The sequence below is a fragment of the Siphateles boraxobius genome, unplaced genomic scaffold (genome assembly GCF_051911475.1).
Source record: "Siphateles boraxobius isolate OS27281-9 unplaced genomic scaffold, OSU_SipBor_1 13, whole genome shotgun sequence".
NCBI lineage: Eukaryota > Metazoa > Chordata > Actinopteri > Cypriniformes > Leuciscidae > Siphateles > Siphateles boraxobius.
Genome location: NW_027508733.1, coordinates 23804894 through 23830648, shown reverse-complemented (window position 1 = coordinate 23830648; position 25755 = coordinate 23804894). Strand labels below are relative to the sequence as shown.

Here is a 25755-nt window from a genome sequence, read left to right as displayed (position 1 = left end):
ACCAATCATCTCTTCTCTTAAAGGAACACCAAGTAACTTTTCCTCTGCGGTCGCCCTACAGGTTGGAGGCGGAATTGTCCATTACCGCTGTCGTAAATAATTTAGCCTACCGCAGCCTACTGTCGCACGCGCACGCAAATGCTCTCTGTTTATCCAGCACCGGCTTTGGAATCAACACACACTAGATGTGGCCACAGACAAAGTAGAGTATGATGCATGATTTTCTGAAAGTATGATGTATTGCGACATCACAAACAAGCAATTGTAGCAATTGTAACGCTTGCCGTAAAGCAAGTCAAATTAGTAGTTTCTTATGTCTCATTAGAACTACAGAAACGTGACCCGATCTGGCAATCTTACATAGCGTGGATATATCAGATAAAGGACTGCAAAGCTGTGGCATAAGTGCATTTCACCATGTCACAACTTGATGAAACACTGAAACGATTTTGGAAACATTATTTTTAGGTAAAAAATATTACTTAGTGTTGGTTTAACTACAAGTTATAGCATGACATGAATATGAATGAACATCAGAAGGTATGTTGGAAGATACGAAACAACTTACTGAAATGTATCATGTCTCACGTATTCACTCAATCAGTGTTTTAACCGCGGGAAGACGTCAGTAAATCAGCTAGTAAACAATGTCACGTAACGTTACCTCAGGAAAGCCATTCAACGTCAATAACTCTAGAGAGGAGCATTTTGATAAATATATGCACTTTATTCTAAAAAACTAAAAAGTTTTTATTACAGACAATATTTAAATGTTTATTTCAACAACAGATTAATATATTAATAAAAAAGTAGAATTTAGATGCAATTCATTTTTTATAAACTCAGTTTTTATTTGAGTATTGACTATGAAATAACATTTGATTTTGCTTACGTATTTTGGGTAAAAGAAAACTTAGGTAAAAAAATAAATTTTAGTGCATCACTAGTAACTGGTGTCGACAGTCACTCACCTGATGTGGGCGGGATTCCCGGTCAATGAAGTGTTCCTCTTTTACACCCTTCTGGGCTTTGTACTGCTCCAGGTCCTCGCCCATCTCCACATGCTCAGGGTTGGCCTGAAAATACGTATGAGCAGCAGACGCAGCTTTGTCCAGTTGCCCAAGCTGTTTCAAACAAAGAGAACACAGAAACGTTTTTTTAAAAATGAACTCTGGAGGCCCTTTCTTGTCGGAATTGTCCCAAATGCATTAATATGTAAGAAATGACCACATAATGTGCATAATAAAAGAGACAACTACTGTATGTACCACAACTAGTATACAACAAATCATTATCAGAGTTAATAGAAACCCTGTTAAACAACATAGAACAATATGCTATAACCAATTCGGACAAGCATACAAATTAATTCGAGTCTGAACTGGTCCTTTCAGAAGTCATGCTCATCTTGGTCTCTGAAAGGGATTACACATTTAAATAAATAAACCAGGGACTTTTTGAACAATAATTCCAATGAATTGTGCTATATTACTGGAAGAAACATATGTCAAAACAAGTTCACAGAAGCCGTCAGCTGTTTTTTTTTCGTTTTTTATGAACTGCAGACCTCAAATCTGTTCTGCAGATCTTGGATTGTCATCTGTTTCTTCAATCCCATATATTGTATGAAAAAGCTCTGTTTTAAGTTTATACTTAATGACTCATTACAAAGCAATGACAAAGTTGATGATTTCACAGAAGATGAAAAAACAACAACAACAACATCAGTATTGCTTGGATCTTCTGGAGCGTACTACAACAAATCACAAAATACACCAGAAGGCTATCAACCTCAAGACATTTTTAGGCTAAATATCAAAGCTTTGCATATCTTTCAGCAAAGCATCCTCAAACAAGTTGCATTGACCACATTATATGGTGTTTTATTATTCTTTATAAAGCATCCTTTGGTCACTATCTGCTATTGTTGTGTGTAAAAGAGCAGCTTAGACATTTCTCAAAATATATCCTTTTGTGTTCCACAAAAGAAAGTAAGTCAGACAAGTTTGCAACGAATTGAGACAGTGATGACAGAATTTTCAGAGAACTTTGAGAGACCATGGTGTGATCACATTTACCATTTCGTAAATCGAATCGAATCTTGAATTTTCAATCATCCAGTCATTTCAATAGAAATACACGCAATCTGGAATTGGTCATGCAATTTGAAAGCTTCTTTGTTTGAAAGTTACTTCTTTGCGTGCTGTGCTACATACATCCCTAGACTATTGATAATAGACAGTGGACCTTTTGTGCAAACGAAAATTTGACGTAATTTTTATAATGTGTTTTATAATGTGACTGCACCTTTAGTACAATGCTATGCAACTTCTGATGTCTCCAGATACAACCATTGATGGAGCAATGCACAGTGGAAAGAATGATCCTGAATCAACCGCCTCTTTTTTTCCTTCTCTTTTGAGACTCAGCCAAGGTTTGGTCTTTTATCTGCTATGAAATGAGGCAGGGAGGCTAAAAGCTTAGGAGGATATGCTTGGTTACCTCTGAAAAGCCAAAGAGGCAAGCTGGCGTCGACTGCATTCCTGCCTTCTTTCTACCACCCCCTCGTCCACACGCACCCTCATGTCCCGTTGTGAATGGATTGCAAAAACCCTGTTTGGATATAGGGGGTATTTTTGTTGCCCATCCAAATGCTGACCTGTATGATTTTCTTCCTGAGCAGGTCAGATTCCCGGAGCCGAAGCAAAAAAGCAACTTGGCCCCTCAGATCAGACTGTGATGTTCAGACACCTGGCCAGTTTAGCCCACATGCGGTACAGTAGCCTATCGAAAAAATCATCATTCCCCGACAAATCCTGTAATCGTCACTGAACAGTTACCAAAGAGTTCACAAGAGGTGATTGGAAAATGGCCCAGTTAGTCACAAAAGCTCAAACACAGCTGGGAATTAGCCTGGCTATGCACATTGTCTGCTCACATTCATATCTCACATTCACATCGCAGCTGCATCTCAATTTTATTTACCAAAAACTTGCATTTCTGAGACTTCAAAGGCTTAAACCTCAAAATGTAGTTGTATTCATACGCTTTTGATGTTTTTATATAAAATCGTCGCCTCACAAATAGTTATGTTTCACCTGTTAGACAACGGGAAGTAGAAGCACATGACTCTTTTACAACAAGCATATTTTAAGTGAATGAATGTTTTTTGAACTAATGTTCTTTGCAGTAAAAAAAAACTCCTTTTTAGTTATTTTGTTCCTTAAGGCCTTGTGAACATTGCAAAATAATGTTTTGCAAAGTCCTGAATGTTTTCTTGCACATTTTACACATCTGAATGCAGCTCGGGGTGTGTATTACAAGGTCATTCCGCTATGTTATAATAATATTGTTGGCATAAACTAACATTATACAACATATGATAACCTCACACATCTTAACATAACATACAAACATAACATATGCTAACATAACATGCATGCAACATATAAGATAAACTAACATAACATAAACCTAACAAAATAACCTATATTACACATGCATCCAACATACAAGCAAACCTAACATAACAACCTATAACATAAGGTAACCTAACATAAAATGAGATAACTTAAAATTATATCATACAACCTAACATAACATAACATAACATAATATAATATAACATAAAATTACAAATAACATAACATATAACAAACAAACATAACATGCAACCTAATATAAGCTATAAAATACATAAGCTACCCAGACAGACATAACATAACATGTAACAAAAGCTAACATAACAAAGAACCTAAAATAACATTCAATCGCACATAACAAACTATAACATATATGCTAACATAACATACAACTTAACATTACATACAACATAACATATAACATAACATTAGATGCAACCTAACATAACATAAGCTTATCCTAACCTAACATATAACCTATCATTACATACATTCTAACGTAACATTAGCCAACCAAACATACAACCGAACATAGCTATGACATACTGTATAAGCTAACCTGACATAACAAAGAACTTAACGCATAACATAAATGCTAAAATAACATAACATAGAGCCTAACATAACAACGTATAACATATAAGCTAATATAGAATACAACTTAACATTACATGCAACCTACAGTAACATAACCTTACCTATAACATATAAGCTAACATAAAAACCTATAACACATATGCTATCCTAACATTAAATAAAACATAACCTAACTAACCTGCAAAGTTATAAGTTACCATAAAATAGCATACTACTTAACCTAACCATCAAAAATGGGGTCTAGCTGTTAGTTTTTGAGACATGAAATAGTGTCACATGTTTGTATTTTAGTGTGCACTTAATTAGCTTGACTGAAAGAGTAGCTGGAATAACATCCAAACAAAGACCTGATTCACTGAGCCTGTTGCTAGCGAGTCGTCTGAAAACATATTTGAGCTCACTTCTTAATTACTTCAACAGGTGGTTCTACAGCTGTTCACTGTACACTTGTACTACAAACTGTACACAAATCCATAGTGCTGGCTTTACCAGATATTCTCAGTAAGACTGATTACATATAAACCTTGTGTATGCGTAAAAGAAAAAAATCCCTTCATTTTATATCAAAGGTATACACCCCCACAGACAAACATAGTACGCAAGACATTTAAAAATGTAACAACCAAACGACATGAACCAGTATTTTGTTCCTAATTGCATAAACAGACTTCAGCTAACATTTGAGACTTTTGGGTAAATATTTTCCAGAGAGCACCTGTGGCCCTCGTAACTGCTCTTTAATATACACCACCGAAGCTTTTTTCCCTGCATCTCCAGCCAGAGTTTACAAACCATTCACTCACTGGCTGTAAAAAAGAAAGAAAAAAAAACATCATGTTTGATGTGGGATACAGTCGAAGCATGCATGCTTTTTTTTTTTTCAGATGAAGAATGTCAACAACATGTTAATAGGACTGCATATGCTTTTATGTTCTGAGAAAACCAACCTGTTCGGTGGAGATCAACTACAAACATTCAGAGCTTTAAAGAATGTTTTATGTGTTAACAAGAAAAGAGAGCATCCATTAATGTGCTTTTCTCAGAGTATGTGAACTACTCTAACGTCTATTACATTACTTTATTAATTTAGCAATTTGTTGTTGGAGCTATTGGATTTCATAATACACAATGCTAATTTAACATAAAAGAATTTGTGGGAGAATATGTACATTACACCTTTACTTAGGTCTAGTTAAAGATACAAAGGTAAATAGAAAAATGTCCTTTTACTATAAATATTATCATAGGGCATTTACAAGTACTACTACTTCTTGGGTTAGAGACTGGATGAATAAACCTGATTTGTTTACAACTAAATATTCAATAATAAATAAAACTCAATTCGGTGTCAAATAGCAAATGAAAACGTATAGTTTAATCAAAGGATAAGCTAATATTGAACATGTTCAAGCAGAACATTGTCTGAACAGTGATATTGTCTTCAAGCTGAAAACTGCCATTGGCCTGTTTTCACTCGACACTAAACAATAGAGAAACCACAAGAATCTGTTCAAATGCACCACAATCTCTATATTAAATCCAATGTGTTTACAAGAGGGGTTGATTTAGTTCTGACTATTTTTCTGACTTCACATTAAACCGTAATTCAATCACAAACGTGTTTCAGAGTTTATAATGCTTATAGCAATAATAACAAGGAATAGTGGGAGTTTTGTATTTACAGAAGTAGTCCGATTTAAAATTATATATTATTTTCAGAAATATAAACAGCAGATTTTCTTGGATTTTTAAATTCAAATGCCTTGATTTGAATGCCTTCAAATGCATTTTAAGAAAAAAGTTGCTGCCTTCACTTTTTTAAGTACAATCAACTTGGGTGTTTAAGTCATTTCAACTTGAATTACATTAAACTGACTTAAAAAAATTAGTTGAATCTTGTATAACCTTGTAATCTTGTAAAAAATGTTGAAAATTACTAAACTTATTACAAGCAAGTTAAAGTGATGTAAAAATATATCTTGTCAAAACGTATTGATCATATGTTTTACAGTGCAATGCACTTATTCCATTTTATTTGGAAAACATCCATGGCAGTGATTTCATTGTTAAATTTGCACAGTAAATATTGATTGTTATTCCTTTGTGCATAAATTTACTAGTAAAAGTGACTGGATCTACATCAATCTATCTGCTTTAAAATAAAAGGGTACCTACAACTTTTCAGCCAAAATGTAATTTCTGTGCCACTAAAATGACCAAACATAACTGAGCTATTGTGAAAAAACATCAGGCTGCAACAGTCACTAATAGATCACATTTTCTTCCACAAAGTCAACTATGAGGACAAATCCACTTTCTCCACCCCATTATTATTTATCCTCGTCTTTCTTCACCGCAGTTAAAACCTCAAAGTCAAACGGCTGTAGGACACGTACTACACGTGCTGCAGAAAACAGCCCAGACTTGTGGGAATCCTGTGCATGATGTCATACGTCTGGGGCGTGGCCTCCTCACACCTCCGTTACTGCTGACACACACTAGCCCTTTTCTCTGTGCCTCGGGCCACACCCACTCCAACACATCTTGGTTTAATAAGGTAATGTCTGAGGAATGTCTTCAAAGCACGATGGAACAGACAGCCTCTTTCATTAGAGCGAACACAAGACATGGCATAGTTGGAAAAAGCAAAGAGTAAAAATAGGGCTACAATAATCCAGCTACTGTATGCTACCGCTCAATGGAAGTCTGTGAACGTGGGATCTGGTATTTAGATTGTTTCTTTGGTTGTTTCTTGCTTAGATGAGGTGTTTGTCTGTAGTTGATTTGTTTAGTACATAATTAGAGCGTGCATTAAAATAAGTCAGATTAAAGGTCAGGACTAGCCTGTACGCCTTTTTCTTTGGTAAACAGTACTTCTGTTGTGTAGCATCCCATACTCCTTGAGATGTTTACATTTATTTACTTTTTTGTAACACTTTACACTTAATTTGTTATCATTAGTTTATGTATTTGGTATCATGACCTAACAATGAACAATACGTTTAAAGCATTTATTAATCTAGACAGTTATTTCCTACATACAGTCATGTGGAAAAGAAAGTACACCCTCTTTGAAATCTATGGTTTTACGTATCAGGACATAATAAAAATAATCTGGTCCATGGCAGGTCTTAAAATTAGGTAGATACAAACTCAGATGAAAAACACATGACATATTACACCGTGTAATTATTCATTTAACAAAAATGAAGTCAAAATGGAGAAGCCATTTGCGACAAACTAAGAATAACCTTACTACTTCCATAGGAATTCAGAGGGTAAGTAACAGTCAGGTGCTGCTGTAACAACTCCCAATATTAGCAAGATTAACCAAACACAAATAAATACTGTTCCCCCTTCATGTGCAAATTTAGTGTATTGTATCCATCAATCATAAATATGTACATAGTCCCAACCCCTTCACACAACAATGATAGATGCAGGATGAACAAAGTCTCAGTGTGTCTATTTGATCTGATAGTCTCTCTAATATCAGCTAGGGCTGCAACTAACGATTATTTTGATAATCGATTAATCGGACGATTATTTTTTCGATTAATCGGATAAAACTTTTCAGAAAATTTAATTTAATTGTTTGTTTATTATAACTAAATAAAACCCTAAATCAGTGTATTTATGTGTAAAAGTGTACTTTAAAAACTGCAAAATCCACACATTGAGTTTTACTAATATAATCTTTATTTTTTACATTTTAAACCTTAATTTATTGATAAATTAAATATAGAATGACTGAAAACAAGCATGTGAACGTAGTAGAGCCGCAGTAGATTGCGTTTGAAAAACAATTAAAACTTAATAGTAGACAAATGCTATAAAAAGAGAACTTATAGGTATGCAGCAAGCTAACAGGCTTGATTTAAAGGACAGGAATGATGCATTAGTGCACAAGCATTCGCTGAAAACCACTGACTACAGTGACTAAAAAACAATCTTTTACTGCTGCTGTTATTAACTGCCTTTATATTTAGTGCTTCACTTTGTTAACACCGTTTTAATTTCTTTGGAACTGATTGCGGAACCTGATGCTCGAGACACAATAGATCTAGTGTGACTGAAGTTAGTAAACAAAGCTGTTTACACAGTAGCATTGTTTTCTCAGATCGGATAGCTATCTGATCGTGAAAAGACCAGGTGTAAATGCCCTCCGAAACGTCTGCGTCTCAGTTCGCCTACTTATACTACACCCTAAAAGTAAGTACTCTTTTTTGAAGAAAAAGTAGATACTTTTGAGTGTGTAGCAAGAAGTAGACACGCATTGGGACATTATATCACGTCATAAAATTATGTATTTAACAGTTGATCTCTGTCGCATACTGTCACCAGGGCAGGACTTAGGGGAGGCTGGGGGCCCCTGGGCTGGAGTTTATGTCTGGGCCCTACTTAGGCCCCATCCACACTACTACGTTTTAGTTTGGAAACGCAGACCTTTTGCTACGTTTGCACCTCCCGTCCACACTAAAACGGCAAAAACGAAGACCTAAAACGGAGAAGTTTAGAAACGCTGCCGACCCTGTTTTGCGTTTTGAATCTCTGGAGGGCGTTTTAGTGTAGACGGGTCAAAACGGAGGACTTTAGAAACGATGACGCAGAGGCTCACGCTCGGCTCTCTGATTGGATGTCAAACAATGGAAGAAAACGCACAACAACAGCCTGGACTACCAGTTACGTTAGTGCAAGTAAATTCTGCATTTTACAATGCTATAACTGCCTACATGCGCCGGAGGCAAGCTATTATTCCAGCGATCTGACAGTTCCCGTGTGCAGCGGCGGTAACGACCGTACATGGAGCGTCGGTTTTGAGTTAAGCCGGGAAGAACCAGCGCATGGTGGGATAATTTTATCAATGAAGTTGTAGTTCCTGAAGAATGGTGCGAAAACTCTTGAATGTCCAGATCGGCACTTATCAACCTCAGCGAAATCTGAGGAATAGTCAATCGGTTTCCTGTTTACACCGGCACACGCATGCCCAGTGTAGGTGAATGGTGACGTGATCCGCGTTTTCAGTCGTTTTGATGTGGACGGAGATCAGTTCTAATACGCAGCTAAAACGCTGGTGTGGACGGAGATCATATTTGTTTTAATTCTCCGTTTCTAAACTAAAACGCAGTAGTGTGGATGGGGCCTTAAGCTACAAACATCATTATGGAGTAGCACAAATTACACAAAAATTTAAATATGCTTTGAGGTTCCTAGAACAATTAATTTGTAACATGCCTATAGTCAAAGTTTAGTGGTAGGCTAATATTAAATAGTCATTATAATACAATATAATGCAGGAGGTGCTCTCACGGTTGAGAGAAGATCAAAGCTCTAATAATAAAGTCAAGAGGAAACAGTATTTTAAAATTTTCATTGTCATAGCTATCTGTCCTCTTATGTCAGATTCTTAAATTTAGTCAACAAATTCAAGCCTACCGACAAGCCTATTCAACAAATACAAGCCTATTCAACATATTTTTTTGGCAGATTAAACTTTGATTAGTCACCCAAACCTTTATCTAAACCTCTCACCATCTGTTGTGCATATCCGCCATGTTTTGTAGTTTTTTAACACTTTTTACTCGTGTTTGTAGTTCCTCCTCCAAAGAGCAATGCTTTGTGGGCAATATTAGCCTTTAGAGTGTGCACGGATCCACACTTCGAATATCCACCGGAAATAGTAGACCATCCGGAGACTTCTGGCATACTCTTTTCAACATACTATGCTTTGGGACACACTTATTTTAATCTCACATACTGTTTAGGAAGGATAGTATGGACATTGAGACGCAGGACTGGGAAGCTAGTGATTTGTCCATTGGAAAATGTTCCCCGGTAGAACAAAGTCTCTCAACAACAGTTCCTACCCCTACTGAATCATGGGTACTAAATACAATCACCAGACACCAAGGCCCCGTCCACACTACTGCGTTTTCGTTTAAAAACGGAGACCTTTTGCTACGTTTGCACCTCCCGTCCACACTAAAACGGGAAAAACGAAGACCCAAAACGGAGAAGTTTAGAAACACTGCAGCTCCGTTTTTCGTTTTGAATCTCCGGAGGGCGTTTTAGTGTAGACGGGACAAAACGGAGGAGTTTAGAAACGATGACGTAGAAGGTCACGCTCGGCTCTATGATTGGGTGTCATCACCCATGACGTATCCTTCCCTGATTCGTCAGCCACCCATCACATGTCCCGTCACCGGAAGAAAACAAACAAAAACATCCTGGACTACGTAGCTGATGTTAGTGAGTGCAACATGGATAACGAATTACAAGCGTTACTGACTTTGATGTCTTTGTTAGCAGCTGTTGTGCAAGCAAATTCTGCATTTTACAATGCTATAACTGCCTACATGCGCCGGAGGCAAACTATTATTCGAGCGATCTATGACAATTCCCGTGTGCAGCGGCGGTCCATGAAAAGAAATCTCTGGTCTTCGACATTTTCTAATCTTTGCAGAGGTAGCTAACGTTACTTGCTTCCTCATCAAATCTGAGGAATAGTCCATCCGTTTCCTGTTTACACCGGCACGCGCATGCACAGTGTTGGAGAATGGTCACGTGATCCGAGTTTTCAGTCGTTTTAATGTGGACGGAGATCAATTCTAATACGCAGCTAAAACGCTGGTGTGGACGGAGATCGTTTTCGTTTTAATTCTCCGTTTTTAAACGAAAACGCAGTAGTGTGGACGGGGCCCAAGAGGAAACAGGAAGTTACAAGTAAGTCCAGCACAGCATTTCGGGAAATGGTTTTAATATAACATCATAGTTTTATCAGTCATGAGATAAAGACTTGACAACCTTAATCCTTTTCACTTAGGCCAACATATATTACTGACATGAATTAAATATTAATATGTAGAGGTCCTACACTGCTAATCAAAAGCTCTTTATTAATTGATCATTAGCAAGTGTGATCACCTATAAAAGCATACGTTTTGTCAGTTTGCTGGTCTGGTGCATTCAGGTGTGTTTTGCCACAATGCCAAAGAGGAAAGACATCAGCAATGATCTTAGAGAAGCAATTGTTTCTGCCATCAATCTGGGAAGTGTTATATGGCCATTTCCAAACAATTTGAAGGGTTGCCAGGAGAAAGCTTCTTCTATCTGAAAAGAACACGGCAGCATGGCTTAGGTTTACAAAGTTGCATCTAAACAAAACTCAAGACTTCTGGAACAAAGTCCTTTGGGCAGACGAGACCAAAGTGACAAACACTGCATATCAGCACAAAGACCTCATACCAACTGTCCATAACGCTGATTGAGGGTTGATGATTTTTTTGTTTTGCAGCCGCAGGACCTGCTGGGCACCTTGCAGTCATTGAGTCGACCATGAACTCCTCTTTAGTATTCTAGAGTCAAATGTGAGGCCATCTGTCCGACAGCTAACACTTGGCTGATATTGGGTTATGCAACAGGACAATGATCCCAAGAACACCAGCAAATCTACAACAGAATGGTTGAAAAAGAAAAGAATCAAGGCGTTGCACTGGCCCAGTCAAAGTCCAGACCTCAACCTGACTGAAACCCTCAATGAAATTAAGCTGTTCTAAAGAAGAGTGGGCCAAAATTACTCCAGCACGATGCGAGAGACTGAAACAATCATACATTACATTACTTCAAGTTATTGCTGCTAGAAGCTATTGAATCATGGGGTGTACTTTATTTCACACATGGCATCTCCATTTTAGCTTTATTTTTAAATAAATAATGACACGGTGTAATATGTCATGTGTTGATGTTCATCTAAGGTTGTATTTACCTAATTTTAAGGCCTGCTGAGAACTAGATGATTTTTTATTTTGTCCTCCTGATACGTAAAACCATAGAATTTAAAGAGGGTGTACTTTCTTTTTCACATGACTGTACAACAGTTTATACATATATTAATAATAGTTAATATTTCAAATTGCATAAAATAAAATAAGTGTGTCTTTTGAATGAAATATGGCAGATGGGAGTCTTCCTCTGCTATTCACTGTCACTTAGCAAAATAAGTCAACAATACACGTGACGGTAGCAGCTCTGGGCCAGTTTTGTTTGCAGTGCAAAAACTGAACGGCATTTTAAACATACGTTTTAACCAATTTAAATGTTTATTGGAAAATTTTTCACACCAAACATTTGTCTTGGTGTGAACAGGTCTTCCAATTAAGGAGGTTCATAAAACCTGGAGAAAACTATCCATTAGCATTTCCATTCATCTCATAGCAGTTTCTCGGCTGATTGGGGGAATTTGTATCCCATTTGTATCCAAGCTCAACTTTCCCAAACCCATCCCACCATTTCCTTTCACTTTTCTCACTTCTACGAATCCCATTAAAGGCTTTAAAAGCCCATAAAATAGTAATAGTTCCATAAATCATGGTAGCCAGCTTTCCTAAAAGTTTTGTGTTATGGATGGAGTCAAAATCCTCTTGAAACATCATCCAACTTTCACTCGATTATAAAAATCTACCAAAAATTTGATAAATGCACAGTTAATAGTCCTCAACATCTTTTTTTCCAGCACTTAATTTTTCATGTCACTCAGTAGGATCTCTTGGCCCGGAGCGGAGGGGTGAGTCAGAACTCCCTCCACATTCCTGCAGAGCCCTAGGCCTGAGAGAGGGCAGCCCCCTCGGATCAGCGCGCACGGGCTCACGCTGACCTCCTAATGACCAGACTGGAGAGAGCAGGGAACATTTGATCAAAACACAACCTAATTCATCTCTAGTTCAAATACGAGCCTGATGCGAACTTGCACTCACCCTCCGTCAGGCGCTTTTTTTACGAGCTGAATCCATTTCAACTTGTGAAGCTTTATTCGATATACATCAAAAAGCACTTTTTTTCCTTTACGGATGAGTTCCTCTAGAGGTCAAAGAGCCTTTTAAGGCCATCGTTCCAGTGAGGCATATCAGTGTGCCATTTAAATGCATGGATTGGAAACAGAGCGAGATGGGGAAGCTGTACTAAAGGGCTCAATCTAAAGCAGACCTGGACTTTATTCACACACATAACAGAGCTTTATAAAGGAGGCTGTGACTTCACAAAGCTGCCTTTCATTCTCCTACGAAAGCACCAGCACCCTCTTTTTTCCTCCCTGGAGGTCTGCGCGCTGTATTTTTTCATGTTGCTGATGCCCATCTACATCTTTTGCTTTGTACTGAGAGCAAGAAAACTGAGCAAAGACTGCTGTATTGGCCCTGTCAGGTGTGAATGCTCCCGAACAACCCTTATAGAGGCTCCAAAGAATTCTGGGAACCCTGAGGTTCTGGGTGCCAAGTGATGAATGTTTTGTCCAAGGTGTCGTTGACAAGTTTTTAATGCAAACTCAAAGTAAACCCCAGGAATGGATCAGGTTTCTCTAAGTCTATGGGATATTTTTCTTCTGTTTCATCATTCAACAGGAGAAAACCATGCAAATTTTTGGCAGTTGTCATTATTATTCTTATTTGTTTGCTTTGAAGACGTTTCACAAAGCAACATAAACATCCCGTCAGACAGAAAAGCCGAAAAAAGTCTGATTGATGTTTGTACAGTTAAGCCTGGATTCAACTTCCCACGCAACAAATATTTTGGGCTCAAGTAGAACTGGCAAGTTTCCAGCGACAAACAATGTGCAGGTCAACACTGAACGTGAAACTGCTATGCGACGTGACAACTTTTAGAAATTAGAAAACATTTCAGGTGCATTAGAGCCCGACCACTTTTGGATTTTTCCCATTCAATAACAGGTGAATCACAACATTAAAAATTTTACATTTTCAAACCAGACAAAATGTTTAAGACTGTGTACATAATGACTTTAATAAGAGAAAGACCTACAATCCCATGAAGCACTGTGAATGATTGTTAAAATGACTAGAGTCAGATATATATTTTTAAGGCCAATTACCCAATGGAGAAAATAAATTAGGTTTTTACTTCTTTTGGACCAATGAGATTTCGCAGCGGTGCGGAAATAGAAACAAATGATTGCCAAAATATCCTGTTTCTCAAAGCATTCTCAACTTGCACTTGGTTACGGCAAGTTGTTTTCTTTTCTATTAAAATAGGAAGATCATTAAGGTTAAATAAGGGACCCACGCATGGCGCACTATGGATACATTTGGAGTTGGCCAGTGCTAACATCGCCATAAACCAACAAACGAATAGGTTTGCCAAACCTCATATATTAGCCTGTTAAAGATGCATAATGCGGAATGTTGTAATAGTTTTGCCTTGTAGATGGCTTTGTTTCAGTTGTTTCATTAGTAATGATCTACTAAAGCAGCTCAACTTGAATTAACAAACATTAACAGACCTTAAAGGGATAGTTCAACTAAAAACCAAACCTGTATATTTATTTCTTCTGTTGAACTAAAAAGAAGATATTTTGAAGAATTTCAGCAATCAAACAGCCATTGACTTCCATATTAGGAAAAAAAATACTATTGAAGTCAATTGCTGCCATCAACTGTTTGATTGCCGACATTCTTCAAAATATCTTCTCCTGTTCTCAACAGAACATAGAAACTCATACAGGTGTGAAACAACTTGAGGGTGAGTAATTGATGACCGAATATTCATTTTTTAGGTTAATTATCTCTTTAAGGCCTGTTAATGTTTATTAATTCAAGTTGAGCTGCTTTAGTAGATCATTACTAATGAAACAACTGAAACAAAGCTAAAATATGAGTTTTTTTTTTTTAAATGAAGTGTTATGAGGTTTGGCAAACCTTTTTGTTTGTTGGTTTATGGCGATGTTAGCACAGGCCAATTCCAAATGCATCCATAGTGCGGCAAGCGTGGGTCCTCGTTTCAGATCACAGCGTGAGGCAGGTTATTTAACCCAGGGAGAGCAGCGGAGGAGGTGCAGGCGCATATTATCTTTAGAGGAGTGGAGAGTTTGAGTTTTGACAGTAGCCTGGCTACTAACACTGCTGGCAGACCCCTGCGATGAATGAGCCAAATGAAAGCCCCCTTCAGCCCCAGAGCTGCCAAAGGCATTCATCCCGGCCCCCTGGCTGAAGAAAACACCCGCCAAATGGGAATAAATCGCTTTCTACGGGACGTTGAGGGAGGTGACCCCGTTCTGAGATATGATGACCAGGATGACTGTTATTAATTCGTTTTTTACATTATTTTAGGGAGGAATTTATTGTTGGAAAGAACATCTGTTTCTTGAACTCAAGTTACTGTACAAAGTTTCTAACCAATATGAAGATCAAATGAAAAATCAATGAATCATTTGAAGTTGTGAACATACAATAAAATTTCTGTAAAAACAGACCTCAACAACTAGATTTTCTCCTGAGTGGTTGTTAGCACATTGTTATGCAGTGACTTGTGTGTTCTGGGTGGTTGTTAGAGCATTACTGATCAATATTTACATCTTGAATATTTACAAAGGTTCAACGTAGCCACATTTCTAGCCTGCTTTCACAACCACTCGGCAAACACACTGATTTATGACTGATGGTGAGTGGTTAATTTAGTAACACTTTGGCTGCCGCTGAAGAGGCATTTCCAAACCAAATCCACTGCACATAAATTACAGCTACAACTAGGAGCCAAATACTGAATATTGCAAGAAACATACCTGATGTAAAGTACTACCTCAACAAAAAGGCTAACAACGAATTAAAGGAAGGCTGATCACTGATCCAACGTAGGACGTAAGCATAATGTAAGTTTAGGTGAGAATTGACTAATGCGGAAGAGCAAAGGATAAGTGTAAAACGAGAAGTTTCAAAGAAAAATTCGAAACCACATGAACGTCAAGCGTCGGGTCAGAGGTCAGTTTTCCGCCATAACTCGACTCTCTCGTGAACGCGTACGGCCGTTAGCGGAAGCCAGTGATTACAGTTTATAAAGTTTTAAATATGGGTATTTTTCTTACAAAAACCCATTGCTTTGCTTCAGAAGGCATTTATTAACCCACTGGAGTCGTATGGAAATTGTGAACAGAAAAAAACAACTTTCTCTGGCCTGTTACATTATATTGTTTCATAGATTTTTGAACGCATATAAAAATGGAAACGTTTACCCACAGTGCATGTAAATACATTCAGTGAAAGCAAGAGCAAAATCCACATGAACCAATGGAGATCTTTCGTGTTTTCCAACTAAGGCAACAGAATCAGCTTTGAGGGAGATGGGAAAATGAGCAGAAATAACAAAAACACAACTGCTCTGATGACCTCTACCCTGCCAGAAATGAGTCGGATCAAAGGACACAAGTTAAGTTTGTCTTGTCATATTTATATGAGAGGCGAAGGACATGATAATGGAGGGTGGCAGGGGGCGGTGGAAACATAACAGGTCATCTCTGATTACACTGTGTGTCAATAGGTCAGGGGTCCTAAACCCGCTGGGTGATGACCTCAGTGCCGCTGCCAAGAGTCTGGAGTAGTCAAGAAACCAAGGACGTTTGATCTGGGATGGTTGCAAAAGGTCACGCCTGGCAGGATCTGACACACTCATCTTGTAAAAACATGCAGAAAGACAATTGCACTGTCCAACCGGACTATAGAAACAAGGATCCTAACGGCACATCTAGTAGCAAAATAGCAATGCGCTAGGTTTGTTCGTGGATAGGTTAGATGGATTAAAATCGAGTTCGAGTTTGTGTAAATACAAATTCAAGCTGGAAAAATAGATGTTTTTTTCTGTTTAAATAAACTGGTTTTACACATATTTTGTGTCCCAAATAATTATTTGTCATGCTAAATAAATATGCTAATGCTAATGTATGCACAGAGCTCTCATTCAAACATAATTTTCACGGTTCACTGTTCAGAAACTTAAAATGGACACATTTTCTTCTCCACCAAAACCGACCAACTAACTGGCAAATCTCAAGACTTCATGGATAGAAAGCTGAATCCAGAATCCAGGGAATGACAAAGCCACATAAGGGATTTATTCTCAGCTAATGCTCGATGTACAAAATATGATGGCAGTTATTTTATTTGGCTTTGTTTCACAAGTTAACAAATATGAAGCTTTTATGAAGTATATTTTGAACAAATGGAACTTTGTACCACCCACATTACACAAGACTATTCTTCGCTTTAGCAATACCACACTGATCGCATCCATATGTTTAAAATGATTCAAGGAAATGCAATGATCTTGTGCATCCCATGAGAAGTTCTCCTTTTTTGGGGGGGTTTAAGGACGTAACTTAAACGTTCTTACACATAAAATGCCTGTTTCTTATTAGCTATACAATGACTTTGCAAATCTGACTTTTGCAAAAGCAAACACTTAAGCAGAAGTAAAATTATACGTTTATGTAGTGCATTTGGTTTTCATTCAGTTGTTTATTAAAAGTAGACCTGTTCCATCAATAAAAGCATTATCTGCTCTAGTAGTAGAAACTTTACTATGTATGTTGAGTATATAAATATAACTGATTTTAATGAGTTAGCTGAAAGTTATAAGGACTCAATTAAAAGATACATTTGACTTCATCTTGAAAGAGGGGATGTCTTTCCTTTCAAAGAAAACTTTGCCAAATAAAACATTGCTAACCTGACTCAGTCTTAGTTGCATGATGATGCAAAGCATGTGATTTTTAACAGATGCTTAAGTAGATTGAGGCTGATATCCATTTCATAATAAAAACAGACATTATTCTTAATCAGAAAATTCCAGATGTACTTATATTTTTAAACATGTTAATATCTTTTTCATGAAGTGACAGAGAAAAACAAAGTTTGAGCTCAAAATGATCTCAGATGCAGATCACTGGTTCAGGAAGGAAGGATAAATAAAGATATATTAGGTTATACAAAGCTTCTTGGCTTAAATGTTGCTTCTTGCTGTGGATCTCCCCAGAGTCTTGTAAACCAAAAGAGCTCGAAAGACTGAAAATGGCATCTCCTTGTTTACCCAGACTCTGAAACCAGACCTCACTGTTTCAGTTTAATTGGCAGATTTGTTTAGCAAAGACAAATCTTCTTGAGTATACATATTTATACATAAGGGCTAAATAAGGATCAACTTCATTATCTCAGCACTAAAGAGCTGAATTCTTCCAAGAGGGGGGAAGGGTTTAAATTTCTTACAGCAAGACTTTGGACGGACAAATAAACAACCCACGACATTCCTTAGCTACACAGCTATAAAGTGGCATGGCATTTGTGAGTTGAGGGTTTAGAATTACACAGCTGTTAAATGTAAAGCAGAGTTCCTTTTGTTCATGTTGAAATAAACTGCAGCACAAATGCTGTAACACATCTGTTCCATTCGGAAAACTTTAATTATATAGAAGATAAACACTATTCCAGTGTACAAAGCCCTTGATTATTAAAACACAGACATCAGAAGTGGGTTTATTCCCAGTCAGTAAACTACAGTCCTCAAACTGTAAATAGCTCTGGTTTAAAAATGGGGTGCTGAGCAGGTTTGCCGAAAACAATCTTGAGGTGTTGGCTTACGCCCCTGATGGTTTTCAAATATTTATAAAAGGTGTTCAGAGCTAGAGATTTCCCACTTGACTTAAACTATAAAATGCAAAACAGTTCTAATAAAAGCCTAAACACATCTACCCAAGTGAAAAGTGATGCCAGAGTATATTTATAATTTCATTTAAGAGCTTGTGGTTTTACCAGTGGCAAATGCTAATGAAAGAGGGCTTTCAACAAGCGCTGAGGAAAGTCACGACTCAAATCTTTGCTTGCCATTTTTTTCCATTTCTGTGCTGAAATCTCCTCATATACTGAAACACAATGGTAAAATAAACTAAATTTGGATTTCCTGAAGGAAATAAAAGGCAGCACAAAAAAAACTGTTTTTGCTGAAATCATCCAAAAATGGAGAAGAAAGTTCTGTTCTAAAACCTAATTGGCTGCCTAATTAGTATTTTAAAGTTTCATAGGCCCCCTCACAACACAAAGCTTGTATAGGAACGAACAGTATTCTACATTTTAAGAGATTTAGACTAGATCTAGACTAGAACTAGCTCATTGAAAATATTAATTTAAGATGGCAGGAGTCAAGATAAATTATGTTTCATTCAGTACGTAGAAAGTATAATTATGTATATACAAGTGTCAATTCAAATTATGTGGGTTACGGATTTATGCATTTATGTATAGAACTTAAAATACGTTTTGGTCGTTCATTTACACAACAATGCCGTTTTGAGGGCCTGAAAAAGCAAACTTTTGAAAACGGGTTTTAAACTTTTGAAAACGGTACAGTTATCAGTTGGGTGTAAACTACAAAAACGCGAATTTGTGAAAATGGTGACATCATGCGCATGTATATGACACCCCACAGAGTGAAGTTGCGGGAAAGCTTTTTTCTCTCCTGTCCTTCCTTAACATTTGTTCCTACTCCCCCCACTTCCTTCTCTTTACACATTCCTCTCTTCACTCAGTTCACTTAGAAAGATTATATAAATTATAATGTTCTATGTCAATCCAAGTGAATTAACAGTCATGTTTGGTATCATTTAAAATGTCTCAGTGTGACTGGTACAATGGTCTCATCTCCACAGAAGTAAACCAAATGGTAATAACGGTTTAGAGATACTTTGCTTACTGGGTGTGCACTTTTTCCCAGTGTCCTTCATCCAAACTCCATCTCCTGTTCCTCGACATGGTGTGAACTCCCTGTGTCCATAACTCTAGTCAATGCAAATTCCTATTGTAAGTTCATTTCCCACATTGGGGGATGTTTTGTCTTGGTCTGAGTACTTAAAGAAATTCTTCAAGAGGCCCGGGGCCATTTTGTAGCCAGATCAGCCAGTAATACTGAATGTCCAGACACTCAGCATTATGTATTTTTCTAATATCAAGTACATTTGTACATTGTATTGTTATATTTGAATTGGATATGCATTTGATATATGCATTTGGTATATGATATAAGCATATCATATTAATATAATATATATATGCACTTGGACATATTCTGACTAACTCTGAAATTATTAAATCTAGTAGATTAAGCTTGGTCAATAACACCACAATTCTACAATCAGGTTAGTAAATGGACTGAAATCCAGCTTAGGTGGAGCAGAGAAGCACACCGACCCAAATTTCAGAGATCCGACTAACACATCGGCATTAATCATGCATACTTATAACTGTAGAGGCTAATAATGGGTTTCCCGTTTAGAACAACAGTGTTGTTAGATCAATTCTAGGGTGAGGCTCAACCTCTAATTATTGTATAGTATTATTCTAACGAAGTGTACGTGGGAAACCACGGCATAATTATACAAAGTTACCATGAGAAGTAGTTAAAGGTGCAATGTGTAAAAATTTTGAGTATCTATTAACAGAAATGCAATATGACATCCATAACTATGTGTTCAGTGGTGTATAAAGAACTTACTTAATAAACAGTAATGTTTTTATTACCTTAGAATGAGGCATTTATATCTACATAGGCGCGGGAATCCCCTTCTATGAAGGTCGACATATTGTGACGTCATGTTTCTACCGTAGCCGACAGCGAACAAACAGCCCTACAGAGCGTGTTTCATCACTACCTTGAAAGAGAAGCAGCAGAAAGCTAGAAGCTAGCCATAAACACCGTGAGTAATGACTTTTCCCTTGTCAGTGGTGTAAAATATGTTTTGGATTGTTTCATGTAACTTAGTTCTTCTCCCTCGCTGTGTTATGGCTTTGCTATGTTGGGATAAATGTGCTGGTTACGTTCGTGAGACAGCTGATTTGCACTCTTGTCATTGACCGTAAAACAGTAACAGGAATCACCAACCCGTCGATCTTGGAAGCATTTTAAGTCGATCGAGTTTCCAAAATCAGAGAAAAAAAGCATTTTGTGTGTAGTAAATGGTGTCTAGGGGATGCGGAGGCGCGCGCTTTTACAATCACGTTATTTTTGCCGCAGGCAGCTTTGGGCTCATGCGGACGCGTCCAGTATAAACAAGGCTTAACGCTTTAACCAGCTCAGCCACAGTAACAGCTCATATTAGCTAGCTAAACTTTTACTACCCTGTTAGAAAAATATATAGTTGCATAGTTTCATGTGGTTCTTCTCCCTCGCTGTATTATGGTTTTTCTATGTGAGGAGAAATGTGCTGGTTACGTTCGTGAGACAATCAACTCAGACGACGATGTTTGTCCCGTTTTCGCCACGGTAGCTTCTTCGAAAGGGAGGGGTGAGCGGTGGGCTGAGCCCTTAGTGTAAACTCGCAACGGAAACGCTAGATGTCGCTAAAAGTCACACACTGCACCTTTAAGTTGGTCCGTTTGGTTCTATGGAAATGGTCGTGGGCTCTGGTTAGATATCATCTTACCTTAATTGTGTTCAGAACTATGGGGACTAAATAATATTGTGGCAAGCAGGACGAGGTTGTGAGCCGTGGGAGAATGGAGCGAGGCCGGTGCAGTGATTACTGATGAACGACACCTGCGCGACGCACCGGTCTCATATCTCTCACGGAGGAGTGGAAGCATAAAAGGAGGAGCGACGACAGTGGAGATCGAGAGGCCAGGCCTGGGTTTTATTTGATGTTTAGTTTTTTTATGTGTGGCGGCAGTCGACCGTGAGGGAGTTTTTACTTTCGTTTATAAATTTGTTTATTAATTATTAAAATTGTTTAAATGTTCACCGGTTCCCGTCTCCTTCTTCCCTACACCTTACCTTGTTACAGATATATTACAGAATGAGCTAAGTGGAGTACAGCCGTCTAGGATATTAGATGATCGCCTCTGTCTAATGACCGAGACTGACGAGCTTATGATTATGAGATTGTATACTCGGTGCGAGACTAGAAGTGTTATAGGAATCCGGATGAACGTGGGTAATTTCAATAAAGAGTTAAATAGAATAATCAAACACTCACCTAAACTTAATGATAAACTAACATCAATTAAGCCTTTTTCATTTTTGGAGTAAGAAGAAACAAAGAGGTAAAATAAATTAATTTGCCACGCTGAAAAGACAGTAACGCGCAGTAATCCTTCACCCACTTATCAGGAACTGTTGTTGGACCGATTGGGCAGGCCTTACATCGTTTTCGTTGATCCGAGTGAACAACCCTGAGTGATTGTTTTGACAACTTTGTCGTATGTACAAGAAAAAAGCAAATGAAAAAGTTTTCAGTTTTTAGTACATCGTTGTCGTGTAAACGTAACCTTGTTTAACAATGGGACCTGCATGCTCAGGCCAGCTTAAATCAGATAAGACCAGCAAACCTCCATAGGCTTGTTTATTTTCTTGTTTACAGGGACCATGACAGGTGAACCCCACAAAAAAGATGTCAAGAAAATGCTAACAATACTATTGTTTCTTCTAGAAACATTTAAGAGTGTGTCAAGCAAACATTGCAAATGAACTGTGACCACAACCATGTGTTTAAAATAGTCTGGGGAGAAGTCTTATCTCTCTCAAGTGCCTCTAAAACACTGCACCCAAAAACAGGTCTCCCATGAACTGCGTTCGTCTGTAACGACTCTACCAGACCTGCGTTCAGTCTACATTTAAGTGAGTGTGACAGTGGACTCAACGCAAATGCTTTCCAGCTTCACGCACTTTAACTGGAAACACAATGCACGCTCTCAGCAATTTATCAGAGACTCGTGATCAAACATTGGTCATGCGCAAGTCTGTTGGCAAACAATGCATGAACTGAGAGAGCACATGCTTGTGGTTGCAGAAACAGACTAGCATGGGTTTACATCATCCGCCACCCAAATCTGAAAGCAAGGTACGATCCAGACGAAAATGTGATGGCGGTTCAGTGCTATTGCCTTTCTAGCCTGTTATACAGGAAAGACTTAAGTACAGCCAGGGCTTTTCACACAGGTGCAGCGATAAGTAAGCATGTTCCATCCTCAAATGCAGCAGTAATAAATTTAAAAAACCCTTGGCTTCATTCCATGCTAATTCTTGCCTTAGGGGCTGTAAAACATGTAGCCGCCAGAGCCAATAATCTGTAGGTAATAATATAAAGCAGAAAAACATGCAATGTAACATCATAGTTCAATATAGATGTCTCGGATGGGAGTAATGTACCGTGTTTCTTAACGGTTCTGAGACTCACTGGAACGTTTCCATTAGTGGACCGTGCAGGAACTACATAAACTTGACTTTAGGCATGATTTGGCCTCATAGTTCATCTAGAGTTATCCCTTCACAATGATAACCATCTTTAAAAATTGACTCATTGTTGGGCTCAATATTAGCGGGTATTGAAATAGAAAATGTCTGTATTCCTAAAATAAGACAAATAATAGACTGCATTTGCAGACCACAGAATGGAAGTACTATACGCACCCAGTTCTGCTACTTGGCACCAAGGCAAGCACACCCGGTGTGACTAGACCCCGAAGCCGCCGCCAGGCGCCGCCATTTGCGCCATTTAGAATTTCAGCCGCCGCCAGCCAATAATTTCGTAAGCCAAATTGAGCCGCCATCTGATAAAGTTTGGCTGAGCTGGCTAGAATTATTTGCATCAAATAATAATTCTATCACATAGAGACATACACACACGACACGAATATATAAACAATACACGAGATCTATTTTCCCACTGGATTCATAACAGCACAGTCTTGTGCTCGTTGCTACGATACACAGACTCACAGTGAATTGACGACCAATTAAAATTGCTCGTTTTCCGTACAGAAGAAGCGATGCATTTTTTTCTCGCACTGAGGTGAAATGGTGGAAAGAAGCAAGCAAGGTAATTTTGATCTCACTTCTCACATACTTTGCTAATTCCTACTTACTTTTTTTTTAACTTAGGCCTAGCCAGACTTTTGTTAAATCTTCAGGGCACGGTTGCACAAACACCTGAATCAAAGATATGATGTTATGAACCAAATATTCTGGAACGGAGAGATTTATAGCACTGAACGTGATATTACTGCAGTAACAAACCACCGTTTCCACATTGCTAATTCACGACGCATGCTTCAGTGTACATTGAAGTGAAATGTGCAAAACTTTGTCCAAAATAATACTGATAACAGTGTGTGTTTATATTAAGGCGAGACACGGCAGGCAAAAACATCGTTTTTTTTTTACTGGTCAATTTTGAGATTTTTGGATATTTGTCTTCCATGTCTTCTTACAGACTTGTGGTGAAAAAAAGTCCGAAATACACATTTAGGTCTTTATTTTACTACACTTCGTCTGTTTGCGTCTGTAGATTTCTCATAAATTCAACTAAAGTTTGCGTTCTTAATCAACATAACGTTACTTCTCCGCGATCATACTACAAAATAAATATGTACATACGTTGTGAAAGTAAAATCTGGTGTTTTCTTTATTACATTGTATTGCATTTTGTAGAAATATAGTGTAAGCCATGCATTGCTTGGAAATATTGAGATCTAGTAAATCAGTATAACATAGACATCTGTAGACATGAAGTGGCAGCTTCAGCCATTTGCAGCTATGAAAAGTTTGGCGGCTGCAGCAGCCATTTAGGTTTTGGCTGAGCCGGCTAGCCAGCCAATAACTTCATCAGCCAGCCATTATTCTCAAAACAAATGGCTTCGGGCTCTAGGTGTGACGCAAAGCCAAATGGCATGTCAAATTGGCATAATTAGTATGATACAGTATGCTATTATGACCTCAGCATTGAAGTGCCTCCTAAGACGCAAATATCGAACCACAGCCACAAGCTACATTGTGGCTACAGCAGTAGGAGGATAGAATGATTGGTAAAATTAGTTGGAATGGTTAAACTTCAATGATGGTGAGGTTGAAGGAGGGTTATATTAAAGCTATTTCTGGACTGTTACATCAACCTCATAAACCTTGATCTAGTGTCTAAATGGTTGGTATATGCGGTTAATGTGGGGGAAAAAAATCCATGTCATCTATATCTTTCTGGTTTCAAAGTGTCCTCATCAAGCTCAAAGGACCTGGCCTAGAAATACAGTTCATATAAACCACTCAACTGTATTACAAGGTTCAAGGGGTTTTGTCCAGGGAAAAGTTGTCCCAAGAGATTTAGATGTCATCAAATCCCAGTTATGATTATAAGTAAGAGGGTCTTCATGAATTTGGACCTTTTCTGTACATGGTTCGGCATGGAAAGGAGAAATTATGCATATAACCTTTTATGCTACACTGATATGTAATTAGGAATGTTGAGGCATGTTGGATCCTAAAATCTGCATGAAAGTGGCGCTCCAGGACCGAGTTTGGACACCCATGGTCTAGACACATCGTCCCTACTCACTATGCCCACCCACCCCGAGATCCCGTTTCCACAGGTTGAACTTACAAATGATGTTGGAAAACATGTCATGATCGCGACGTGATCAGATTCAGGAAGTCTATAGGACTTGGCTTTAGCCAATAAGCATGTCACGTCACTCTGTGATCCAAGCATTGTCTTATGCTGCATTTGGGCTCGTTTGAGACCACCTGCTCTAAATAAAGATATGCGATCTACTATGCTTTACTAATGTTTCGCAAAGTTACAAACCAAATTTTGGTGCAAAAGCATCATGTGTATACTGTGGAACAACGGTCGATTATGGGAATTCAAGAAAACTGACATCCCAGGTGTAATTCAGATTGTGGTTCCCATGTTTCATGCTGACAAAAGGGCAAAGTTAAGTCCCTGTAAAGTCAAAATTAATTATGTGTTCTGAGTTTGTCACACCACAGAAAATGTGTTATTAGCCACCAACCAAATTTGAATGATAAAAAAAGCCGGCAAGTACATAAAATAAGCTATCTAAATCTTGAAAAAATGAGCAGTAGTCTCTGCTCTCAAACGCTGGGGGCGTATCCGCTGGCTGAGCTGAAGCCACGCCCACTC

General features: G+C 38.1%; 1 protein-coding gene across 1 annotated transcript in view; it reads right to left on the bottom strand.

Moving 5' to 3' along the window:
* p3h2 (prolyl 3-hydroxylase 2) overlaps positions 1-25755 on the bottom strand; it is a 64760-nt gene that overhangs the window by 18461 nt on the left and 20544 nt on the right. Inside the window, exon 2 of the mRNA XM_077226680.1 lies at positions 972-1124. Within this exon, the coding sequence (XP_077082795.1) occupies positions 972-1124 (153 nt within the window). The remainder of the gene's footprint in view (positions 1-971; positions 1125-25755) is intronic.